This window comes from Artemia franciscana, chromosome 4 (genome assembly GCF_032884065.1).
Source record: "Artemia franciscana chromosome 4, ASM3288406v1, whole genome shotgun sequence".
Taxonomy (NCBI): Eukaryota; Metazoa; Arthropoda; class Branchiopoda; order Anostraca; family Artemiidae; genus Artemia; species Artemia franciscana.
Window position 1 is genome coordinate 34,784,234 of NC_088866.1, and position 25,194 is coordinate 34,809,427.

Sequence of the window (25,194 nt, forward strand, 5' to 3'; positions counted from 1 at the left end):
TTAAGATCGTCAATCACAAGTTGGAAAAAGCTCTACGAGCCTTTTAACGATGACTAAGCTTTTTCCGTCATGGGTTCTTTCTTTTACTTTTCTTTTTCTGTGTTATACAGTCTGTTTTGATTGGATTAAAGTATTGTACGGTATTGCATATCCTGAACTCAAAATTTAATCCACGTAGTCAACCAGTAACATAGGCTCAACATTGTGGTAACGTTTAATTTACCAAAGCAAATATGTATCATAGCCCATTAAAAGGTATCACAGCTGGTACATTAATACCATGAAAGACAACCTTTTTTATGTGCAAGATTACTTGGGAGTTACAGTTAACTTACTTGGGAGGTTTTTCAGCAGTAATATATTTTTTGAATTCTGCCATCTTCAATTGAATTCCCTCCAATGAATTGGGAAAAATATGATTATCCAATTCCAACACTTTTCGTCGAATCCATTCAAGAAGCGACGTAGTCATCATTTCATATCTATCAATAAGGTTATCGGCTTCCATCATTTGTCCAACGACCTAAAATCATATGCAAATTACAAAAAAAATACTCTAACAACTGACATTATCTTAAATTGCCTTGACCATACCGTTATCATGATGAAATGTGACTATCTTGGCTTGGTATATACAGGCTACTGGCCGTAAATTTATCCGGATAGGAGGAATATGGTTATTATTGTATGCGATGCTATTCCATATATTTGGACCTGGGTATGGGTTCAGATGCTATTAACAACTAGTTCTGAATCTCGTCTAGCACAAAACCAAAAAGACGTGTCACATATTTTCTTGTAGTTTGCATGAAAGTAAAATAAGATTTCGAACTTTTTGCAGGGATATCTGACACAATTTAAACTGAAAAAAAATTAATAACAATAGTTGCTTGTAACAAATATAGTAATTATCGTATTTAAAAACTATTAGACCATATACAAGACGTTAAGATAGCACAATATTAATGTTAAACAAAATAGCACTAAAAATAAATAGATAGAAAATTTATACAAATATTAGCAAAATTGGAGGACATAATGAAATGGGACCACTTTATTAATTTAAAAAACATAATTTTCAAATGCGACAATATACTTTGGTAACAATGAAGTTAAGACCCATAAGAGCTAATCTTCATCGGCACATTTCAGACAAAGTGACTTGGTTTTGGCATATCGTACCTTTCAGGAAAATACTCCAGAGCGGTTAATCGACCCCATCCAGGCCTAGTGAATCTTCCTGTAAGCATCTCCTATCGTCAGATAATAATCTGATTGTGGCATTATATGCCCCCCTTTAACATCTTTCGCTGTCAATATGGCAAAAGTTGCAGGACCTTCCAGACATCGGCAGGGCTTTTTTTAGTGCATTGGCTCTATCTACTGTGGTACTTATATGTATTACACCGACCACACTCAAGAAGAGAAGTTAGGCTAATCATAATGAAATATGCCAAGGTCTAATGCAAATATAAAACTTTAATAACAAAATTATGGAAACTACAACAGAGAATTATGGAAAGCAGACCGCCCAGAACACACTATATTGCCTCTCACTCAGACTAAATGTCTTGGCTTTTTCTGCAATTAGCTATGGCTTGATGGCAACTTGAATATAATTCAAAAATTAAAATACATAACCTAACCAACTTTAGATGTCAATTATTTAATTAAAATATACCTGCATAGTAGTTAATCTCACTCAGGCTAAGCTGATTATCTCCGAGCGCACACAGTCAAACCACTTTTAAACAGATCATGAACAACAGTGTGGTGGGTATAATAAACAAGTACCTCTACTGTTTTTTTCTTTTTTATAAAATCTTTCGACTAAATTAAATTTACTGAATTGAAATAAGAGTTGCCCCTATCATGACACTATCTCCAGTCTCCGATGAAGTAAGTAAGTCCCTGCAAATACAAACAGTCAATGCAGATCACTTAGCGAAATAACTTATTCTAGACAAAACATGAGATAAACCCTTTAGTTTTACGTACGACGGTATACTCCTTAGAAAATTAATGATAATAGCAATGTAAGTAATCACCCACATTCCCACCCTAAAAATTAAGATTGGTATTACAAAATATTTCAGAGGAAGGAGGTCCATATCTTAATAGGGATACCCCCTCTACTCTATTTGGACGTGAGTAAAGAGAAATAATATCCTAACCAACAATATATTATACGGTATATTATCATTGCTAAATAATTCTTATAATTAGTGTTATCATTATTTTATTAATGCTATTATTTGTATCTGAACAACTGTGTATAATATACGACAGAGCAAAGCAGTAAGTTTGTAATCTTTTTCTGGGATTCCCTCGCTAAATAAGGAGTCATCCTACGCATGTAGTTTCTGCACCAGATGATTTACTTTTGAGTGTTTAATCTTCTTTTCTTTCCTTCTTTTTTTTCAATAAAAACAACCGCCGTGCTTGGTAGTTCAAAATGCCTGTCAATAAAAGCTTGTAGGGTCCCCCTTTAAATGAGCCAACCAAAGAAAACAGGACAGTGAAGATGATTGAAACTTTGGTGCCTGCATATGGTTCTCAGGGGAGCTGAAACTTCCGTCGAAACAGACAGCAAACAGTTGTCTAGTTGAGTCAAAAGTAAAACTAAACTTGACACTAACCCCAGATGTAAGACAGCAGCACAAAATCAGCTTTAAAAGTTTACGAAGAAATGGTATATCCCTTGGTGTGTTCAGGGACATCATGGAAAAATTTCCCAAATGGAGGGGTGGAAGCGAGGTTGCAGGAATTTGCCCAGAGGAAGAGGGCTAAGGTTTAAAATAATTTTTGTTGTCAGAAAAACATGATATTCTCCCCAGATGTTCCACGCAGTTATTGTTTATTTTTCGTCTTCATTGTGAGGGGGTGGAGACTGCTCCCCCCCCCGTGTGGTTTTCCTTGACTGTTTTACGACTTTTGATTTTGAGAACTAGTTTTGATTTCCAGTTCATGTCCGTGTCACATAGTCTTAGGCCCACTGTTCAAATAGGTTCATTGCTCGGATCGCATGAATAAAATATGGCGGGAGACCGTTTCAGATTGATATGTTCAGCTTTGTAAAAAAAAAAAAAAATAACGATAAATAAATAAATCTAAATAAATAATCTAAATAGTCTTGATGTATCATCTAGTAGATAATTGGAGCTGACATAATTCATAGACGACTGTTTATGGATTTAAAGACGATGATAAAAGAGAAGGATACTATGCAGAATGAGGTGAATGTACAAACTTGTAAAACAGCAATTGTGGCAATATTAAATCTTTCGGGGGGGGGGTGCTAATGTGTGTTATATTCTATCCTCTGCACGATCTCTTGCATGAGATAGGAGAGTCGGTAGGGGGCCCTAAGAGCAAAATAGTTTGTTTTTTTGCTCTTATGGACCCGCATTTCCCTATTTCCCGAATTCCGCATTTCCCAGTTCAAACATTTCCCTAGGAAAAGCATTTCCCAAGGAAATATTTTAACTGTCAACTGAAAAATATCTTTTCGGCCCGCTCCATCCAAGGCCCTATACAGGAAGGGGATTTAGAGGGTTTGACCCCCCCCCCCCCGAAATGTTTGTGCGTCTCGTTAAAATGTAACAAATATGAATAGAAATAAATTTTTATACATTTTTAAAGTTTTTTTTGTAACCCCCCCCCTAAAAACTTATTTTTGTAACCCCCCCCCCTCCGAAAAAAATCTTGGATACAATCCTGCCTCCTCCTAAAGATATTTTTTAGAATTTTGTGTTAGGAGTGGCGATTTCAGGGGATGAAAATGGCCCTTCCTCCTATCTTTAGACCCAGGATAAAAATCCTGACTGCAGAGTTTGACTATCTATTACAGTGCTTTATTAAGTTGCGTTTGCATTTGTCAATAAAATATTCAGTTCACAACCGTTTTGAAATACAATCTGTAAAAGAAATTTTTGCAATTACCAATTGACTTTATCTATTGTATTCTAAAGTGATTAAGGAAAGTCCTAGCCAACCTTTTGCGTATAGTGTGGGGGCGTGAATACATGCTTTAAAAAAATGGAGCAAATACTAGCTTTACATGCCATTTGGTATCTTCCTCCTCGACGTCGCAGAATAGTCGTTGTGAGGATAAATCATGTTTTATTGTGGAAGAAGCCTCAGCAGACACAGTTGCAAAATAGCTAAAGAATAAAATTGCAAATTGGACATAGGCTATTGTTTCTTAATGTAATGTGATTACGGGATACGACTTTGACGAAATACCGGTTAACTTGGAAGAATCACGTGTCCTTAATCGTCAGCATCTTTTAGCGTTGAGGCAGTGACCAGATTGGAATTGTCAAGGCGTAGCCATTGCCTAAGTTGACCATGAAGACACACAAGAGAATAAAATTATAATTTTAATGAGACGGTGCTATATTTTGTCAAAACAAGCAGACTGTAGAACAATGCTAGATTTCTTTTTTTTATGTCTGCGACTGGTACATATATTAATTGTTACACAACTCATGACTCTGGAGGTTTCCATGGCTTCTCTAGCAGGCTTTTAGTGAATTTATCTTAATTTTTTTATAACTCAACTTATTTTACTACGATAAGACATTAAATCTGTCTTCCAAATAGTTAGAAATAGTAATTCTGATAATTTTACTTTAAAATATCCAGGTTATCCTTGATATTAAAATACTGTGGGATTTACAGTATGTTATCGGAAAGATTTGAAAGTTCATTGATTTCTTTTCTTTCCCCTAAATAGTCTATTTAGGCCCTAGATTCTAGGGAGTTAAAACCTTTAAACAAAAAAAGAGGCTGAAAAATTTCTGCGCAGCACTTTCAATTCTCAGTCTATACAAATTCAACTATCGAAGATGTGTGAAGAAGTTTATTTGCAAGAAGGGGAGGGATTAGCTTTAAAAAACAAACAGAAAAGTTACATGAAGCAGCTTAGGAATTATAGAAAGAATTGTAAAAATGTTGAAATGTTTGAAGTGAGGATGTGGATGGCACGAGCCAAGAGCCGCCATTCTATATATGCACCTTACCTAAGTGTGTCAACATTTTCTTATCTTAGTTTTAAAAATTAAGTTAAAAAAACGGGCTATGGAGGGAACTCTTAGCCCTACGACCACCCCCTTTGAAATTTTACCGATTTTAACTTTTTTCCCATTTCCCATATAGTTTGGTTATTTTTACTTTTTTCTAGTCGTACTCCTTCCTCCGAAAAATTCATGTGCATGTACCTGCTGCGAATTATGCAACTCCAGCCTCTTATCAATTTCCGTCTTTTATTAGTTCCAACTTCCAATTACTTTTTTTTTTTTTTTACAAGAATGAGAACCAGTGAAGTAATTTTTGGTTTAACTGAGAACTACCCATTGCCTAGTGATTCTCAGTTAAGTGATCTAGCTTCAATCCATAAGTTTGCGAACTAGATTTATATTTTACAGTTAGAATATCAGTTTTATACGGTTTTTTATGGCACTTGGTATTAACCAAGTGACACATAGCAATCGCAAATTATGTCGGTCTGTCGGTCCCGGTTTTGCTAATTTAGGCACTTCCAGGTAAGCTAGGACGATGAAATTTGGCAGGCGTATCAGGGACCGTCGTTTTCCCGACTTGACCATCTGGGGGGTGGGAGTGGGGGACCCGATAATTCGGAAAAAATAGAAAAATTGAAGTATTTTTAACTTACGAATGGTTGATCAGATCTTAATAAATTTGAGGTTTGGAAGGATATAATGTCTCAAAGCTGTTATTTTGAATCCCGACCGGATCTGGTGACAATGGAGGGGAGTTGGGAGGGGAAAACCTAAAATCTTGGAAAACACTTAGAGTGGTGGGATCGGGATGAAACTTGGTGGAAACAAAGGACAAGTCCTAGATACATGATTAACATAACCGGAATGGATCCGCTCTCTCTGGGGTAGTTGGGGGAGGGGTTAATTCTGAAAAATTAGAAAAAATGAGGTATTTTTAACTTACGAACGGGTGATCGGATCTCAATGAAATTTGATATTTAGAAGGATATCGTGTCTCAAAGCTCTTATTTTAAATCCCGACTGGATCTGATGACATGGGGGGAGTTTGGGGTGGGGAACCTAAAATCATTGAAAACGCTTAGATTGGAGGGATCGGGATGAAACTTGGTGGGAAAAATAAGCAGAAGTCTTAGATACGTGATTTACATAATTGGAATGGAACCGCTCTATTCTGGGGAGGGGATTAATTCTGAAAAATTAGAAAAAAAGACGTATTTTTAACTTACGAAGGAGTGATCAGATCTTCATGAAACTTCATATTTAGAAGGACCTCGTAACTCAGATCTCTTACTTTAAATCTCAACCGGATCAAGCGTAATTGGGGGAGGCAGTTGGGGGACCGGAAATCTTAGAAAATACTAAAAGCGGTGAGACCAGGATGAAACTGGATGTGAAGAATAGAAACCTGTCTAAGATACGTGACTGACATAACCGGACCGGATCGGCTCTCTTTGGTGGAGTTGGGGGGGTTAATTTTGAAAATTGAGGTATTTGTAACTTACGAAAAGGTGACCAGATCTTAATGAAATTTGATATTTAGAAGGATCTTGTGCTTTAAAGCTCTAATTTTAAATTCCGACCAGATCTTGTGACATTGGGGGGAGTCGGAGGGGGAAACCGGAATTCTTGGAAAACGTGAGAATTGGGTTATTTTTATCTTACGAATAGGTGATCGGATCTTAATGAAATTTGACATCTAGAAGGAATTCATGTCTCAGAGCTCTTATTTCAAATCCCGACCAGATCTTTTGACATTGGGAGGGGGGAGTTGGAGGGGGAAATCTTGGAAAACACTTGGAGTGGAGGAATCGAGATGAAGCTTGGCGGATAGAATAAGCCAATGTCCTTTATACGTGATTAACAGAACCGTACTGGATTCGCTCTCTTTGGGGGAGTTGGGGGGAGGGGTTCAGTGATTTGGAGAGTTTGGTGCTTCTGGACGTGCTAGGACGATGAAAATTGGTAGGCGTGTCAGGGAGCTGCACAAATTGACTTGATAGTCGTTTTCCCAGATTCGACCATCTGGGGGGGGGGTTGAAGGGAGAGTAAAAATTAGAAAAAATTATGTATTTATAACTTACAAGTGGGTGATCGGATCTTAATGAATTTTGATATTTAGAAGAACATCGTGACTCAGAGCTCTTATTTTAAATCCTGACCGGCATTAAGCCTCTTATTTTCCTTTTTAAATCAATCTATTGATTCATAGAATTTTGTTAGAGCTCATACCATATGATCTTTTGGCTCTTAGCTCTTCTTGCCTTGTCACAAGTGCCATATGAGCTCTTAGCTTTTGTTTTTCTGGCGCCCAACAAAATACAGGCTTTAAAAGGCTAATCAACCATACACAAGGATGACAGCCAGTAAATCAAAATTTTTAGCTCAGCTAATGTCACTCGGTTGTCTTATGACAAAACCTAGTATCTGCATTTTCAAGTCTTCAGGAAAATCGCAAAATAGTGAGTTTTTCACTTTAGGAAAAAGAAAAATAGATAGAGAATATTCTGAATAGGTTTTCCAGTGTTCCCTTTCTTCTCACCTTTGCCACCGACGTTTTTAGTGTGTAAAACCCAAATTTGGCCGTGAAAACCCAGCGAAATCTGATTTTACTCCTCGTACGTACTGGGTCATATCTCAGAAAGTAGAGCTCTGTTTGGCGATGTCATAAAAGGTACATCCTTAATGCAAAATCATTTTTTTTATGCAGATACTATGTTCGAACAGGGGAGAACCGCACGCATTGCTTCCAATTGAAATTTTTATGCTGCAGTCTCTGGAATTTGCGCATCAACATTAATTTTTTTTAATTTCGACATCATTCTTTTCTTTTTTGTCTCTGAGTAAAATAAGAACAAATATCTTTCATTATAGGCTTCAAAAAGAAAATAGCAAGATGCCAATAAATGCCATGGAGCAGAACACGTCCGCTGATATAGTATCCTCTATTCAGTTGAATTCACAGGCAGAGAATCAACAGATGGCCATCTAATAAGCAAAACCACATATTACCATGCATTTGGGCGAAGACCAAGCCCATTGAACGGTTATTATACGACATTAATGACCCAGAAAATGAATACCTTTATTTAAAATTTCGAACACATACACAAATTTTGTATTGATTCGTTGTGGATGTCTCATCCCGTTTGCAGACAAAACCAGCGATTTTAATACTTTTCTTTCCTTCTTACTTTACTTCCTTTTAATTCAACATTTTCGCTACCACTTTTACTTCAAGTTGGCTTTGATAGCATTACCGTAGTTGTTTTGTTGCTGTTGTTGGTATTTCTCTCAAGGGGATACCCACTTTCCACCACCTGGTGTAATTTTGAGAACAACAATGGTACTGCATGTTCCACCACACTTGCACTATTTCCGCCAAGTTTGGCAGTTGCCACCACGATTAGCGCAGTTTTCGCCACGCTTGGCACGTGCCACCTGGTGAACGTGGTTCCTGAAAGGGGGCCCCGTCAATCTTTCGTTCCTTTTTTATGGCATGGAACACATATTCGTTTGTTTCATGGTTCATGACAGTCATTCTTCGATATTAGGGTTTTTTTACACAGACATTCTTGTTCTTGATTTGGATTGTCGATGAAAATGAAAACTGAAAGTTGCTTTTTATAATAACTGCCAATTAAAATTCAGGCTTGTCATTTTTTTTTTTAATTAACTGTTGACCTTTTACGAAACTAATTATTGCTTTTGTAGTATTGACTACTTCGAATTTCTCGAACAAATTTTTTAGATGTTAATTTTATTTTCTAGTTAGTGATTCACTTTACATTATATTTGATCTTTTTAAATCTAAAATCTTAATCTAAAATATCCAAATCAAAAGGAAACAAAAGAAAAATAAAATTCATTACAAGAATACAGGATATATGGCACACCAGGGAGGGATCAGTGGGGTAGATACTTCCCCCCCCACTGGGAAACAAGAAGACGGGTAAGAAAAGGAAAAAATAATCCCACTTTAATCCTGGTAGAAACAAAACTCCTGGTCGTGCTTGCCTTCACTTGATAAATTTCCAGGCAGTGCTCTTGCCATGGTGTTAATTAAAGTTTTTTTCAAGGCATGAATAAAGCACAATCGCTATTAAAATTTATTTGATAAAGAAAACGGTTTTTAATTCACTCACAAAAAGTTTTAAAACGAAGAGTGTCATTGTTACAATTCTAAGGCTGTTTGCCCTGCCCTTAAAAAAAGTATAAAAGTAACTGATAGTTTAACTGCTACAGTGAGCCAAAAATTCTCCATCTAAAAAATCTCCTGGAACATCTGCACATGTGAAATTCAGTCGCCAAAGAGAAAGTATGACAAATAAAACGAATTTTATACAGGAATTCTGGCAAATTCCCCCAGTGAGAAGCTTCCCCTGGAAAATTCCCCCCAAATCTTCCCTACCTCTGGAAAATTTCCCGAGGAAAATATCCCCCTCACGGAAATTCTTCCCCCCAAATGTCTGTATACTTCCCAATAACAAATAATGTATTTAAACAATGGCTTGTAAAATCCATGACTTGTAAAATTCAGTCGCCAAAGACAAAGTAAGACAAATAAAAAGAATTTCGTACAGGAATTTTGGCAACCCCCCCCCCCAGTGAGAAAATTTTCCCTGGAGAGTTCATCCCCAGAAATTTCCCTACCAAGGAAAATTTCCCCAGGAAAATATTCCCCCTCATGGAAATTTTTCCCTCGAAAATATCTGTATACTTCCCAATAACAAATAATATATTTAAACAATTGGCAAATTCCATGACTTAAAGCCCTTTCCCCATGGGATGTGGGGTTCATGTCACACCCAGAGACATAATTACTGGACCTTTCAACTATATCGAGTAAAATGGCTATCTCAAAATTTTTATCAGGTGACTTTGGGGAGAAAGCTAGGGGTCCTCCAATCTTTTTCATCACTTAAAAGGGCACTAGAGCTTTTAATTTAAGTTCGAGTGAGTCGTTTCCTGATCTTTTCGGACAATTGATTCGATAAAATCGCCCCTATGAAAAAAAAAATAATACGCATCCGTGATTCTTCTTTTGGCAAAAAGTACAAAATTCCACATTTTTGCAGATGGAAGCTTGAAACCCCTACAGAGGGGTTTTCTGATATGGTTGAATCTAGTGGTGCGATTTTTCTTAAGGTTCCTTGACTTGGGTGAGGGGGGTGTTTCCTCCCTTTTTATAAATCAGGCAAATTTTCTCATACTCCTAGCTTTTTATGGGTAACATTAAAATTAAAGAATTTTACATATTCGGAATCAAAATAAAAAGCTAATTCTTTTGACATATCTATTGTTGTCAAAATTCCGTTTTAGAGCTTCGGCTTCTATTGGACCGGGTCGCTCCTTACTTACAGATCGTTACCACGAACTGTTTGACGAAACGAAAGTCCATAATTTTCAGGAAACGCCCAGTTTAAGAGAAACACAACGTCAAAAAATTCGCTGACTAATCATTCAGATCACCTGTCTCGTATAAATGCAATAAACAACAAGTTTTCAGAAATCGTGACTTTGCCTTCATTTCGATCGTTGCAAGTTTTTAATTGGCCTACTCAAATATGCAGATCTCGATCAATTTATGGCACCAACGTAATATTGCAAAAAAGAATGTAATAGAGAAGAATTTTCTAGGCTTTTTTCTCAACTTAAGAAATTGAATACGAAAATGCGGAAATTTTGAGATCTAAGAAAACTGCGACTAGAGACAATATTGCATGTTAAAATATTTTGAACCAGTTTTCAAATGTGAAATCCCTATCTCTTTTTGACTGATCAATTTTCAATCGAATGCGTCTTCTCCTAAGTTTCTACGACCACTCCTTCTATCTGGTGTGGTCAGATGAAAATGAAAACATATATGTCATATCGTTCGTTATTAGGTGTCCCTACTGAGGGCAGCTGATCAAACACGTTCGAGGCAATCAAATTAACCTTAAAAAACTTCAAAATCGCGTATTTTAAATATTTTACTCCCAAGCATTATCTACTAACGAAACGAAAAGCAGGTCATACCCGAATGGGATGGGATGTGTCATAGGGAAAGATTTAACGGAAGTGAGAACTTCTTGGGAGGGTGTAAAGAGGGAGGCTTTGAATAGATCGTGATGGAAGAAGAGCGAGCGTAGATGTGTTGTCCTCAGGCGGCTTGATACTGCATCTTTGCTAATCATGACTCTGATTGGTCAACCATATAAATTACGCTAAAAGCTAAATAAATCCCGACCCAAGACCGTATTCAGGGAAGGGGTTTGAACCACCAAATAATTGTTTGTTTGAATAAAAAAAAACGTAATATAAAATGCAAAAAAAAACAATTTTCATGTGTTTTTTTGTAAAGCCCCCTCCAAAATCCTGGATATGGCCCTGTTCCGACTCTATGAATTACGCATTAGTCATGCGTATTTTTTTTTTCATTCAAAAGTATAACTATAACATGTGTTCGGGAATATCGAGGTAAAATCGAATTAGTGCTGGAGCAGTAATTGGAGCGGTATGTTAGATAATATACTTGGGCTCTTTATCTCGTATATATAAATTACTTAGGCTGCTCTCATGGGAATAAATTGTGTCATTTCCTTAGTGAAATAGTGAAACAAAAAAAAAAGCGATCCGAGTAAAATCTTCTTTGAGTCTCAGGCCAGTCTTTTCATTCTAGGGATAACCCCCCCCCCCCTACAATGGGGATTTTTAGGTCTTTTAGGGGCAAACTTTTTCATTTGTGGATTTGGGGCTTTAGGGATTTTAAAAAGTCTTCTGTGTTTTTTAAGAATTTCTGGGGTTTCGGCCCTAGAAAATCCTCTTCCGACCCGAAAAAAGAAAATGGGACGGAAGTAGTTTTCTATCCAAATTCTTTCCAGAAGGCTGATAGTCTGGACACGCCAAAATGCAAAACACGCCAAAAAGCAATAGAGAAGAAAAAAAAACAATGGCAAAGAAAAACAAATAATACGGTCCAAAATCCAAAATCTGGCACCGGAATCTAGAAGTCAAAACCGAAGTCGACAAACACAAAGCATTGTTTTAAACCTCAAAAGAAGATATTTTGGTACAAGCAAAAGATTTTGAGTTGCAAAATAAGTCGCCTTGAACAAATGCTATAAAAAGTCAGCCTAACGAGGCTTTCTAGTGACTTGGAAGGAAGCCAGAAAATGAGGAAATCTATAGAGATTTTGGTATTGAAAATGGGGATTTCTAGGGATTTTTCACTAGCCTTTTAGGGATTTCAAAATATTTGAAGTGGAATTGAAGATTGGGGCTTGGAATGATGGATGGCTGGATAATTTTAATCGGAACAAATAGAAAAAGAAAACTCGTTATAAATAAAACAAGACGAATGACTAACTACCCAGATCTCATTTCAAAGAGAACTTATTGATTTTAAGGGGGGGGGGGCTCATTACGTCTTCTCTGTGTGTATATCTGTATTATTTTGTGTATAAGGTTGTTCTTTTTATGTTTTTATGGCACTTGGTATTAACCAAGTGACATATAGCAATCGCAAGTTCTGTCGGTCTGTCTGTCTGTCGGTCCCGGTTTTGCTACTTTAGGCACTTCCAGGTAAGCTAGGACGATGAAATTTGGCCGGCATATCAGGGACCGGATCAGATTAAATTAGAAATAGTTATTTTTACGATTTGATCATCTGGGGGGGAGTGGAAGGCCGGTTAATTCGGAAAAAATAGAAAAAATGAAGTATTTTTAACTTAGTAACGGTTGATCAGATCTTAATGAAATTTGATGTTTGGAAGGATATCGTGTCTCAGAGCTCTTATTTTAAATCCTGAACGGATCTGGTGACACTGGGGGGAATTGAGAGGGGGAAACCTAAAATCTTGGAAAACACTTAGAGTGGAAGAATCGGGATGAAACTTGGTGGGAAAAATAAGCGCAAGTCCTAGATACATGATTGACATAACCGGAACGGATCCGCTCTCTTTGGGGTAGTTGGGGGGAGGGTTAATTCTGAAAAATTAGAAAAATGAGGTATTTTTAACTTACGAACGGGTGATCGAATCTTAATGCAATTTGATATTTAGAAGGATATCGTGTCTCAAAGCTCTTATTTTAAATCCCGACCGGATCTGGTGACATTGGGGGGAGTTTGGGGGGAGGAGGCCTAAAATCATGGAAAACGCTTAGAGTGGAGGGATCGAGATGAAACTTGGTGGGAAAATTAAGCAGAAATCTTAGATACGTGGTTGACATAATTGGAAGGGATCCGCTCTATTTGGGGGAATTGGGTGGCGGGTTAATTCTGAAAAATTAGAAAAAAATGACGTATTTTTAACTTACGAAGGAGTGATCGGATCTTCATGAAACTTCATATTTAGAAGAACCTCAAGAGTCAGATCTCTCATTTTAAATCCAAACCGGATCCTGCGTCATTGGGGGGGGGGGAGCGGAAATCGTAGAAAATACTTAAAGCGGGGAGATCAGGATGAAACTGGATGGGAAGACTAAAAAAAAGTCTAAAAGACTAAAATGGGAGTTGGGGGGACCTAAAATCTTGGAAAACGCTTAGAATGGAGGTATCGGGATGAAACTTGGTGGGAAAATGAGCAGGAGTCCTAGATACGTGATTGACATAACCGGACCGGATCCGCTCTCTTTGGTGGAATGGGGGGGGTTGTAATTCGGAAAAATGAGGTATTTGTAACTTACGAACGGGTGATCAGATCTTAATGAAATTTGATATTCAGAAGGATCTTGTGCTTTAAAGCTCTTATTTTAAATTCCGACCAGATCCTGTGACCTTGGGGGGAGTTGGAGGGGGTAACCGGAATTCTTGGAAAACATAAAAATTGGGTTATTTTTATCTTACGAATAGGTAATCGGATCTTAATGAAACTTGATATATAGAAGGATCTTATGTCTTAGATGCTCCATTTTCGAATCGAATTGGATTCAGGGAAATAGGGGGTTGGAGGAGGGAAACAGAAATCTTTGAAAACGCTTAGAGTGGAGAGATCGGGATAAAACTTGATGTGAAGAATAAGCACAAGTTCTAGATACGTGATTGACATAATTGGAACGGATCCGTTCTCTTTGGAGTAGCTGGGGGGTGTTAATTTGGAAAAATTATAAAAATTGAGGTATTTTTAACTTAAGAACGGGTGACCTGATCTTAATGAAATTTGATATTTAGAAGAAATTCCTGTCTCAGAGCTCTTATTTCAAATCCCGACCAGATCTGTTGACATTGGGGGTAGTTGGAGAGGGAAATCGGAAATTTTGGAAAACGCTTAGAGGGGAGGAATAGGGATGAAGCTTGGCGGATAGAATAAGCAAATGTCGTAGATACGTGATTGACAAAACCGTACTGGATTCGCTCTCTTTGGGGGAGTTGGGGGGAGGGGTTCAGTGCTTTGGCGAGTTTAGTGCTTCTGGACGTGCTAGGACGATGAAAATTGGTAGGCGTGTCAGGGAGCTGCACAAATTGACCTGATAAAGTCGTTTTCTCAGATTTGACCATCTAGGGGGCTAAAGGGAGAGGAAAAATTAGAAAAAATTAGGTACTTATAACTTACGAGTAGGTGATCGGATCTTACTGAAATTTGATATTAGAAGGAAATCGTGATCCAGAGCTCTTATTTTAAATCCCGACCGGCATTAAGCCTCTGATTTCCATTTAAATCAATCTATTGATTCTTAGAATTTTGTTAGAGCTCATATAATACGAACTCTTGGCTCTTAGCTCTTCTGGCCTCGTCACAAGTGCCATATAAGCTCTTAGCTCTTGTTTCTGTTGCGAAGACTAACAAATTTTTCTGCACTTTCATAATACATCAATTGGCCCAATATATCCCCAAACAATCAAATAACCCCGTGGGTTATGCAAAATCAGCTGTGATGACGTCAAATTCTTGCAGTAGTTTCATAAATTCGCTCAACAAAGAGTGTGTATTGGGAACTGATTACAGAGAAAACTTGGCACTTTAACAGTGGTATAGTGAGAACTAAAAACGGGTAGCACTAATGATAGTCCACTGTTACCTGAACATAATTAGAAATATTACAGAAACAAGATAAATAAGACGGATCCAGGCATTTACCCCCCCCCCCTGGAAAATTCCCCCACAAGCAAAATTGAGCAGGCAAAAAGAAAGTACAAAATAGGTACCTCACAATGTCGGTCAGATGTCCTAAGGGGTAACAAAAGGACCAAATATCAAAAAAAGTTCTCGGACAGGGGCTGTTTGGTCTCCAATCACTTACGACTTATAAAAAAAGGATTATTTTCCGCGGGGGTGGGGGGGGGGGTAAATACCGGCTCCCAAATAAAACATATGAATAACGACAAAGACCACATTGTCTTGCCATCACACAAAAAAACAAGAGGTTAATCATGAATTTAAACTGAAAACAATGATTAAAATATAACCTAAGCCAATATTTTGGCTATATAACTGATAGACCTCTTCAAGGATATGTAGGCCTAATGCAAAAACTAAGATAAGGAAACCAATAAAAATCTAACTCGCTCAAAAGCTCTAAAATAAAATAACGATGAACCAAATATTAAACAAACTAAAATGAACAGACTAATTCAGTTCAGTACAATACAAATTCAGTTGTCAGTCAAGTGGATCCGTATCAAAAAAGAAAAAGAAAAAAAAAGAAACAAGTCTAGGGGCCAAAATAGCAAGCATTACATTAAAGAATTGTTTGAATTTTTTAATGATTAAGTAGTTAGGGCTATGCTACTCGACAGAACAGAGGCTAGTTAGTTATATCTATATCTATTTAGCCCTTTGGGCTCAAGTGGTCCTTTCATCTTGAAAAAGGGGCAATGCTGGCAAGATCTTCGCTGGCGGAGTTTTGGGTGCAGACACGGGACAGTTCAAACTGGTGCTCTACTGTTGCTACATTAGGCACCTCCAGGCATAGGAAGACCTAAGTCTAAGTATGTAAAATAAGAAGAGACTAGAAAAAGCATTACTAACATTTTTCTTTACATTTTTACCAATAGCCCAGTGTCTTTAATAGATGCCACTTTATAGCCTACCCGTCAGTTTTCTGAACAATCATATCCACTATAGTTTTGCGTTATATAATTTGAATTTTGTACAATAAAATAGTCTAATCCACTGTTCAGTTTCTGCACCAGGCATTTATATGTTACCACTACATCCGTAATCAACAAATGCATCCTACTTGTTGCCCTTACTCTCAAAAGGTTTGCAATATAACCCACGCTAAAGCTAAGGGGACAACATTGACCCATCACAACCTCACTTGTTTGTATTTATCTCGGCAGAAAACTTGGAGGCGGGGAATATAACCCACGCTAAAGCTAAGGGGACAACATTGACCCATCACACACCTCACTTGTTTGTATTTATCTCGGCAGAAAACTTGGAGGCGGGGAGCTTTTTTAATTACAGATTCGTCTAGCTATCAGTTCCTGTGTCATGATCGCCATGTTCATGTCTCTAATATACAATTAATGAAATGAAAAGCATTATTTCAGGGTTATTCTGTTAGTCGGAAATACAAATAATCGATTAAAAAAAGATTTGTATTTTTTTCGTGAATACACCAAGCTATCGGCTAATGGGAAACAGCACACAATGCTTAAACCATTTTATGCAACATATAGGCTACAAGTAATGCTTAGATTCAAGAAAAACAGGATATTTCCTTCAGTGACAGCTTTTAAGACTCTTCGATACCTTAAAGAATCACCCTATCTCGTCCATTACATTCTTTTTTAGTTTGTGTGGCCAAACTATTCAGAATTGATTGGGCGGTCTTGCCATAGCTCCGATCACAAATCTGAATGAACGACAGAAAACTAAAAGCCGACACCTAATTTCCCGGATTTCTTAGACAAACCGTTTAACTTATTCCCTTTCGTGGCAGAGATAGAAGTATTTAGATTTAATGAAACTTACATCATTAAAAAGGGCAACTTTTTTATTATAAAACTGAACGGTGCAATATTTTCTGTTTAATGTTCAGGAAAGAGCAGTCCATGAAAAATATTCTAGTATACCACATTAGAAATCACCTCAAAAGAAGCCTCATTGAATAATTTGACAGCTTCGGAAGTTCCCTGTTGTGTTAACTGCCTCGATTGGAATCTTAGCGGGGACAGGGTACACATTATTTACACAGTATGCACACTGATTAGACAACATTCGGCTTAGGAATTAGTAAGAGATCATAAATTCCCTTTGTTTTAAACTAGCTTCTCGTTAGTTCTTCGAACTAGTTACAAATCTAAGATCCCTATAAATTTTTACTAAAATTGTTTCAGAAGCTCCCTATTATGCTGCGGAAACTCGCTAATAGGCCCTTTCTCCTTGAGGCTTGGCCGACGCTGAGACTCAGAAAATAAAATTTTTGGTATAGAACGTGGGATACCATAATGAGATTTTCGAGAATTTGCTGGTCTGTAATGATTGTAAAAAGCGTCAAATGCTTTGCACCATTGACTAAGGCGAGGGTTTTCCCACTCTCCGTCCCCTCGTATAAAATCTCAAAGGTCACTGGTTATGCCGAATCATGCCTTTTTGCGCCACGTTTGACATGTTTCCACCAAGCACCACCTGGTATACAAGATTTTCAAAAGTGGGTGGCCACCCGAACGCACCGTGAAAATTTAGTTTAAGGTTTAACTTCTATAAGAGAGACTTCAAATATCTGATATGGTACCAAAGATAAATGTCACAATTAGCAGCATACCAACAAAATTTACAAGTTGCAGGTGGGCACTGCTAATAATAGATCACCCTAGTTGAAACAGATCTTGCTATAAAAGAATTCAGGTAAAACAACAAAATCCTACAATACAAAGATAGAGTAATAGTGCAAAAATCCCCATTTGAACAATGATCTATTCCAGGTATAGGATTTTATTTAAAAAAAAGAAACTTGGAAAAATTCCCAACATCTATTTTTTTTTAATAAACTCCTTGACACACCTTTTTGCTATGGTATCAATGCATCCCGTATTATAATTATTGTTATTATTATTACTATTATTAACATACCACTGCATAGTTACAATTTTTATTATCCAAGTTTTACACCTACAATCATATGCTCAAATTCGTTGCTTAATTACCAATATATAACCGCAAGGGGAGGACAGAGGGATTGGTTCCTTCAGTAGAAGTTTTTATTGAATATAATGTTGACAGTAATATATCTCAGATGGCAAGTCTGATTAACAAGAAGATAACTTAGATTAATAAAAAGAGGAAAGATACCTTGGCAATTCTTTTCCCTCCTTTCATTTCTGTTTTCATTCTTGCAAAGGTATGATAGTAGGAGGCCACATAGGTGATAATCGATTTTTCGTCAGGTTTGTGCGTATCCAAATCTTCTGCATCTAACAGCTTAGCAATCCCCAGTTCCCTTTGTGCAACATCAAAGGCGTACTCTAAGTTCCGCTGAGAGTCTCGAGGGTTTAATATTGAAAAATCAAACAAGTCTGGTCTGTGGGAGTGAATAAGGGCGTTGAAGCCCATACCATCTCTCCAAGATCCTTAAAAAGAAAAAGGATATACATTTCAATGTTGAATCATAAAGTAAAGTCGTATGTAAAATTAGACAAACAATTAGAGATAAAACAAAAAGGGAAACAGGATCAGTTTTCCAAGCTAGTACGTTCTAAGACAAGACTGGATAGATAACAAAGAAAAACAAAGAAACGAAACTGAATAAAATACTACATTAAAGTACAGAAAAATAAATCCTTTATGGAACTTAAAGTATTTAATAGTGTCTTAGTGCTTAAAAAAAAACACAGACCATCTAAAAATAAAAGCTGGAAGTCGGGGTTCAACTTTTTTCAAAAAAATGTGAAAGCCTGGCTCAATATAGTGGATATTTTATTTTACGACGTTTCAGCTACGTTGGTGGTTTTATACTAAGTAATTAATTGATTTTTTACAATCAACATATTGCAGTAAATAATGGGTTGTTTTTCTTTTTCCCCACTGTCTTAAAAAAATTGGTTCCATTCATTTTTGTATTTTATACAATCGTTTGTTTGAAATCCAGCGTGATCTCCATATTTTTTTCAAATCCTTTCCATTGTTTATTTTATGAGCTTAACCAGTTAGACTACTGAGAAGCTCCTACAAACAACTTGCGCTCTCTAAGTCCCTTTATCCTTTTTTTTGTCTCTGCTATAACTATCGAACATATATTTGCCGTTTGTTTTAGGAAGAAGCAGCGAACCGTCATTTCCGTTGATCTTACAGTGCTTAGTTTAATGATTATAGCAACACATTATCAGGGAGGCATAGAAGCTGACGCCTTAAGATAACACGTGTTTCCTGACATTTTCAGAGGAACTTTGACTCATAGACTGAATAAATCAACGGAATCTCCCCAATTAAAAGGAAAAGCTCAACTCTGCGTTTCTCATTGGGAGCGGATCAAATCGCAGAAAAGAATTAACCCCTCGTTCACACAGATGTGCCAAGGTTCTTTTTGCTGTATATAAACTAACATGTTTAGTGAAGACATACCTAGACACTGGAGGGAGGATTAACCCAGAGACTGATCCCAAGGACCAGATGAAAAATTGAAAAAAATGGTCTGAATATACACCTCCCCCTTTTCCCTAAGAAAAAAATCTGTGACCCTCTTCTAAAAGGGTTGGAGGAGCGTAGTTAGGTATAAGAAAAACGTATATCCTTTCTTTTACTTTGCAGGATCTTGTCAAGGAGGTAATTAGGAATGCCGAGGAGTAATCTACTCTTAATGAAGTGGCATGTGAATATAGATAAAAAGCATTAAACGATTACCAAACTGATGCGTCTCACTTAAACTACATATCAAATTCACAATAATTATCCTTTACTAAAACATAAGTAGGCCTATCTCCTATAACGTTAGACAACGAAAGGAATAAAAGGGGCAGATTCTTGTTGGTTTTGGCGGCAGCAGATCAAATCTAAATTCTTGAGTCCCGTGCTACCATACATTATTTTAGGTTCATTATGATTCTACTCCGAAGATTAGCGCCTTAGCTACGCTTTCGAGTTAAACTGAGATAGACGTTGCGATCACCTGGATTGACCAAGAGTAATACTACAGTAATAATACGTTGCTTCTACTGTGCTACGATGAAATAGTGATCGGATTGTTGGACAGTTACGTGGATGACGATTATGATCGTGATCCTAACCGTCTTCTTTATCTACATACACATACTGCTTAAAGCGACGCAGAAGCCGAAATTGAACAAGAATCAAGTAACAGATGCATAAATATCCTGATGCTGTGGATGAATTTACTAAGATATTCATTCTCGACACTTACCGCCTATTAACAAAACAAGTCTTTTACGTCAAGCGGAATAATTATGACCATTTAACGAGCATTCAATTTTAGTGGAAATCAAGTTAAAGGAGACTCGTACAGAAGAAAGTGCAGCAGTTTGTAAATATTTGATACAGAAACTAATCAAGAAGAATGACTAATTACAATAATTACGCAATAAATAATTTTTTTTGATGAAAGAAATTGTTCATATCATAAATTTTAGAAGAAAAAAATGCTGCGAAAAATTATAATAAGACACGGCTTTTATTTTCACATTAAAAAGAAGCACTATTAAACTGTCACCTCCCCCTTTCGTTCATGTCTTTGGCCCTAACAAATACAACCTGGCATCACTTCCCTCGTTGTTGTTTTTTTCAAGGGACTATTTTTAAGGGACGATACTTCGGACCAACCTCAAACTATATTCCCTAGGACTTCATTTAATCTACCAAAAAGTCTTTCGTAAAGCCTAAATCAGTTAGCAAGAATCCCTTTTTGCTTTGAAATTAAATATCGGTAAATGATCTTTAAATGAACCATTATTCTAGAGAATATTCAACATATACGTAAAAAATCTGTAAAAAAAAAATCACCGACAATAGTCGGTCGAATAAAACGGAATATCAACTATTAACTGGTTGTCCATTGTGTTGTTTAACAACTTGCCAAAAGTTGTTTTCCCGCCAATCAATAGCCTACGACGTATTGAATTCTAGACTCTCTTAGAGTAATCATCCTTGTGAAACCCCACGTAATCGTCCTTGTAACGACTGTCTCCTAACATTTATACTTACTATCAATACTAAATCAATTCTTATAACTGTAAGAAAAGACCCCGAAATTAAATCAACAAGAGATTTTTTTTTTTTTTTTTTTTTTTTTTTTTTTTTTTTTTTTTTTCTACAGTGTGGGCCTTTCTTACGTCAGAAAAATTGTAATCAGAAAATATTATAGCTTGCTGAAAAACACTTTTAATTTAAGAATTTCAGAGAACTGTAAGGATTTTGAGGAGCTAGAAATAAAATTAATTGGTTCATCTGTGTTTCTTAGATGGGAAATTTTTTGAATAGCTTTTACGATTAGGATAACAGATCAGACAACATGGTTCAAAATATAGAAAAAATGCCAGTATAGCTGTTAGTTTTATAACAACCGTTTATAATAATTACCGTCCGAAATGACAAATTCAAATACCATAAACACCAACCTACTTTGCCGTCTATATCAATTCAATATATCTACGTATAATTTTAAATAGTGGCCTTCCCTTCTTTTTTGACTCGAATCCATAATGCCGGTATTTTAAAATAAATGTCTCAATATATTGCTTACGCAGAAAGTTAGTGTGATGTGAATTTAAAGTACCAAATTATAATACAATACGAGGTTCGGGCAAATATTTGCATTCAACCAAATGAAACTGTTAATTCTATTTCTAAATATAAATCTAATAAAGAATATTCCGCTATCCTCGTAGTTTCCGGGGTAGTAATCAGGCCCAGGGTGATGTTTGAGGGGAAAACTACGGGGTTATGTCTCTTCAGTTATTTTTTTTTTCAGATATAGCGGGAGTCCTACAAAAACGCAGCTTCTACGAAAGAAAAAAAGAGGCAATATAGGGCATATAGGGAAAACGGAACTAAATAGGGAAAAACTCACAAAGGTTATTGCAAATGAATTCCCTTCAGAGTTTCAACAGCACGGCCTCCATCCAGGTCTTTGAAAATAACCCCTGCGGTTTCAGCCGTTGGATTGCAACCCCTTACATGAGAATTATTTTCTGAGGACCAAATAAAGGCGGTATGAACCTGCAAGGGGTTTTTCTCTTGTTGCTTAGGGGAGAGGGTCTCTATATAACGACATTTAATTATTTAAAATACAGCTAAAAAATTCTCTAGATTTTGAGGTCAATAAAAAAACCAGAAAGTAAAAGAAAATGAAGAAGAGACAAGACATTACAAAACAGGTATAACGTTTTTTAATTACCAGCATTGACATGCATAAAACAAGCAATTCGCTATTTCTAGCTAAGACGGGAAAAAAGTTGTACAGGTGACTGTATCACCTTTAAATTGACAATAACAAATTGCCATACCTGAAAAATCATTTATATTGACATATGGATATCCATTGGTTTTACGTTGACACCACAAAAGCAGAGCGTCTTTGGCATTCTTCTTCTCACTGCTCTCGTTCTCTTCATCCTAGGCACAGAAAAAAGTGCAATAAATAAACATGTAAATTTTTGATGTATCATAGCAGCAGTCACGATTGAAGAATATATAAAACTAGAAGAAGCGACAATGGGAAATTTTACATTGAAAAATCACCACAGTCAGTCTCTGTTAAAACCCTTGTAGAGCTTGAATTGATACTTCTCAACTCATGCTGATAAAATCCTTAGAAACGAATAAATAATGCCTCTTTAAGGAGGCAGAGATCTCGTTCCCCTTCCCGTCAAAACTATTAGCAGCAGCCATGACTGAAAAAATGTATATAACTAGAAGATCTGACCCTTGGACATGACAAAACAATGATCTGGGAACCTTATTCTCTTCGCCCTCTCCTGTTCTTTCGGGCTTTGTCTCAACCCCAGTCAACCCGGTTTGTTTGATAAATCCAGGTCCACCGCACATCAACACTGATGTTGCTTTATAAAGACCGTAAATTCCCTTTGTCATGTACTCGATCGATCAAGCGCCAAGAAAAAAAAAATTGACGACAATCGTGGACAGTGATGTCATTTCGTCAATATGGGTCGATCCGAGTAGTCTCAATTAGAAAGAAACAAGTTGAGGATTAACACTTTCATGTCTCAGTCTTCTTTCTTCAATTTAGTCTTTTTTTTCTTCTTTTTTTTTACTGACATAAAATCATGTTTTTATTCTTTTTTTCTATGATTAGTTTATGACCATTTCAGCATCTCAAAGCCAATGATCGAAGACCATCAATATTTGTGTCTCAATCAATGATGACCTACAACACTTTAAAATATGTTGTATGGATTCCTTTTAGTAACTAGGACTTTCCTTTGGTATAATTTTTAGCCATAAACATTTAAATCAATAATACACAAAAAACTAATAATTGTCCTTATTTAAAGTATTAAAGTATTATTAAAGAAAGAAAAAAAAAACTTTCAAGCAACTCGGCGAATCTTGCAAGACAAATACCTTGGTATCCATGGGAACGTTAACGGTTCCAATAAACAAAAAAACTTCAATAAAAATCACATTCCTCTAAAAGAATTCAACATCATTTCTTTTCTCTGTTAGACACTAACTACTCATCGGATTCAGCAACAAATGTTAACTCGATAATTTAAAGGAGTAATTTCTTTTTAAATACTACCTTATTCACGAAATAGCTGAACATATTTTTAATATAAACTAACTATATTAATAACCATAAATCAATACCAGTGAGGGTAAGCCTCGCTGATAAACCCTCAATAAAAAATATCATAATAAAAATCATGTAATTATCATTCGCAGTTCTATGATATAATAAATGATTTAACCGAACATTAGATTCTTTTTACCAAATTAAACTACAAACTTCAAATCATCCGATTTCCAAGAAAAATCTGCTTTAACGATTAGCTGACTTCCACGGCGCTTATAGAATTAAAGCTTGCAACTGCTCAGAAGAGTTTCAGCTTACCTATCAAACAGTTCGTGGTAACGAACTGTAGTAAGGAGCGACCCGGCTCAATAGTAACCGAAAGTCTAAGAAATCCAATAGTTACATCAAATGAGTTGCATTTTGATGCTGATTTTAAATATGTAAGTTTCATCAGGTTTAGTCTTACCCATCAAAAGTTACGAACCTGAGAAAATATGCCTCATTTTAGAAAATAGGGGGAAAACCCCCCTAAAGGTCATACAATCTTAACGAAAATCACACCATCAGATTCTGAGATCACCCTGGGGAAAAAAACAACAAGCAAACAAACAAATAAACAGGCAACCGTGATCGATCTTCTGGCAAAAAATACTAAGTTCTACATTTTTGTAGACAGGAACTTGAAACGTCTACAGTATGGTTCTCTAATACGCTGAATGCGATGGTGTGATAGATTCGTTAATATCTGAATGCAATTCGTTAAGATTTTATGACTTTTAAAGGGTTTTTCCCCCTATTTTCCGAAACAAGGCAAATTTTCTCAGGCTCGTAACTTTTGATGAGTAAGACTAAATTTGATGAAACTTATATATTTAAAATCAGCATAAAAATACGATTCTTTTGATGTATCTATTAGTATCAAAATTCCGTTTTTTAGAGTTTCGTTTACTATTGAGCCGGGTCGCTCCTTACTGCAGTTCGTTACCACGAATTGTTTGATTATTTTTAGACAAATTTTAATTTTTGATCCTTTTCTTTCATTTTCCTAATAACTTAAAAAAGATTCCCAACGCAACTTTTCACACTTAACTTGAAATTATAATAACAATCAAACCTCGGTTCTCAACCATAACACGTTCTGAAAGTCTGTCCCAAAACCGAGAGAAACGACTCATATTTTGAGAAACTGAATTTTTTCAAGACACAACGGAAAAACAAATATCCAATGCATTAACGAAAATAAGCGCACAACGCAACAAACAAATGTTTATGACATGGCGGTTGGTTCGAAATTGTTTACTTTCGGTCTACTTCACAGCCACGCGTCATGGCTGTTCGAGAACCAAAATTTTGTTCGAAAACAGAGGCATTTTGACCCTGGGATTTCTATTGGAAAAGCGATTTACTCGAACAATCGAAAACCGAATTTTGACTTTCTTTTTTTCCTGCGTGTGTGCTTCATCTGCAGTACGTGTGTAATATATTTTCTAAAGCAGATTTTATTTTATTTTGTTTTTTTTTTTAGCTGAAACACGGA

The 25,194-nt window shown here is 36.4% G+C and overlaps 1 protein-coding gene across 1 annotated transcript in view; it reads right to left on the reverse strand.

Moving 5' to 3' along the window:
- Positions 1-25,194, reverse strand: part of LOC136026346 (spectrin beta chain, non-erythrocytic 1-like) — a gene marked incomplete in the record, with an annotated part of 229,939 nt that overhangs the window by 164,929 nt on the left and 39,816 nt on the right. Inside the window, 3 exon segments of the mRNA XM_065702858.1 lie at positions 336-523; positions 18,245-18,522; positions 22,408-22,516. Coding sequence (XP_065558930.1) covers positions 336-523; positions 18,245-18,522; positions 22,408-22,516 — 575 coding nt within the window.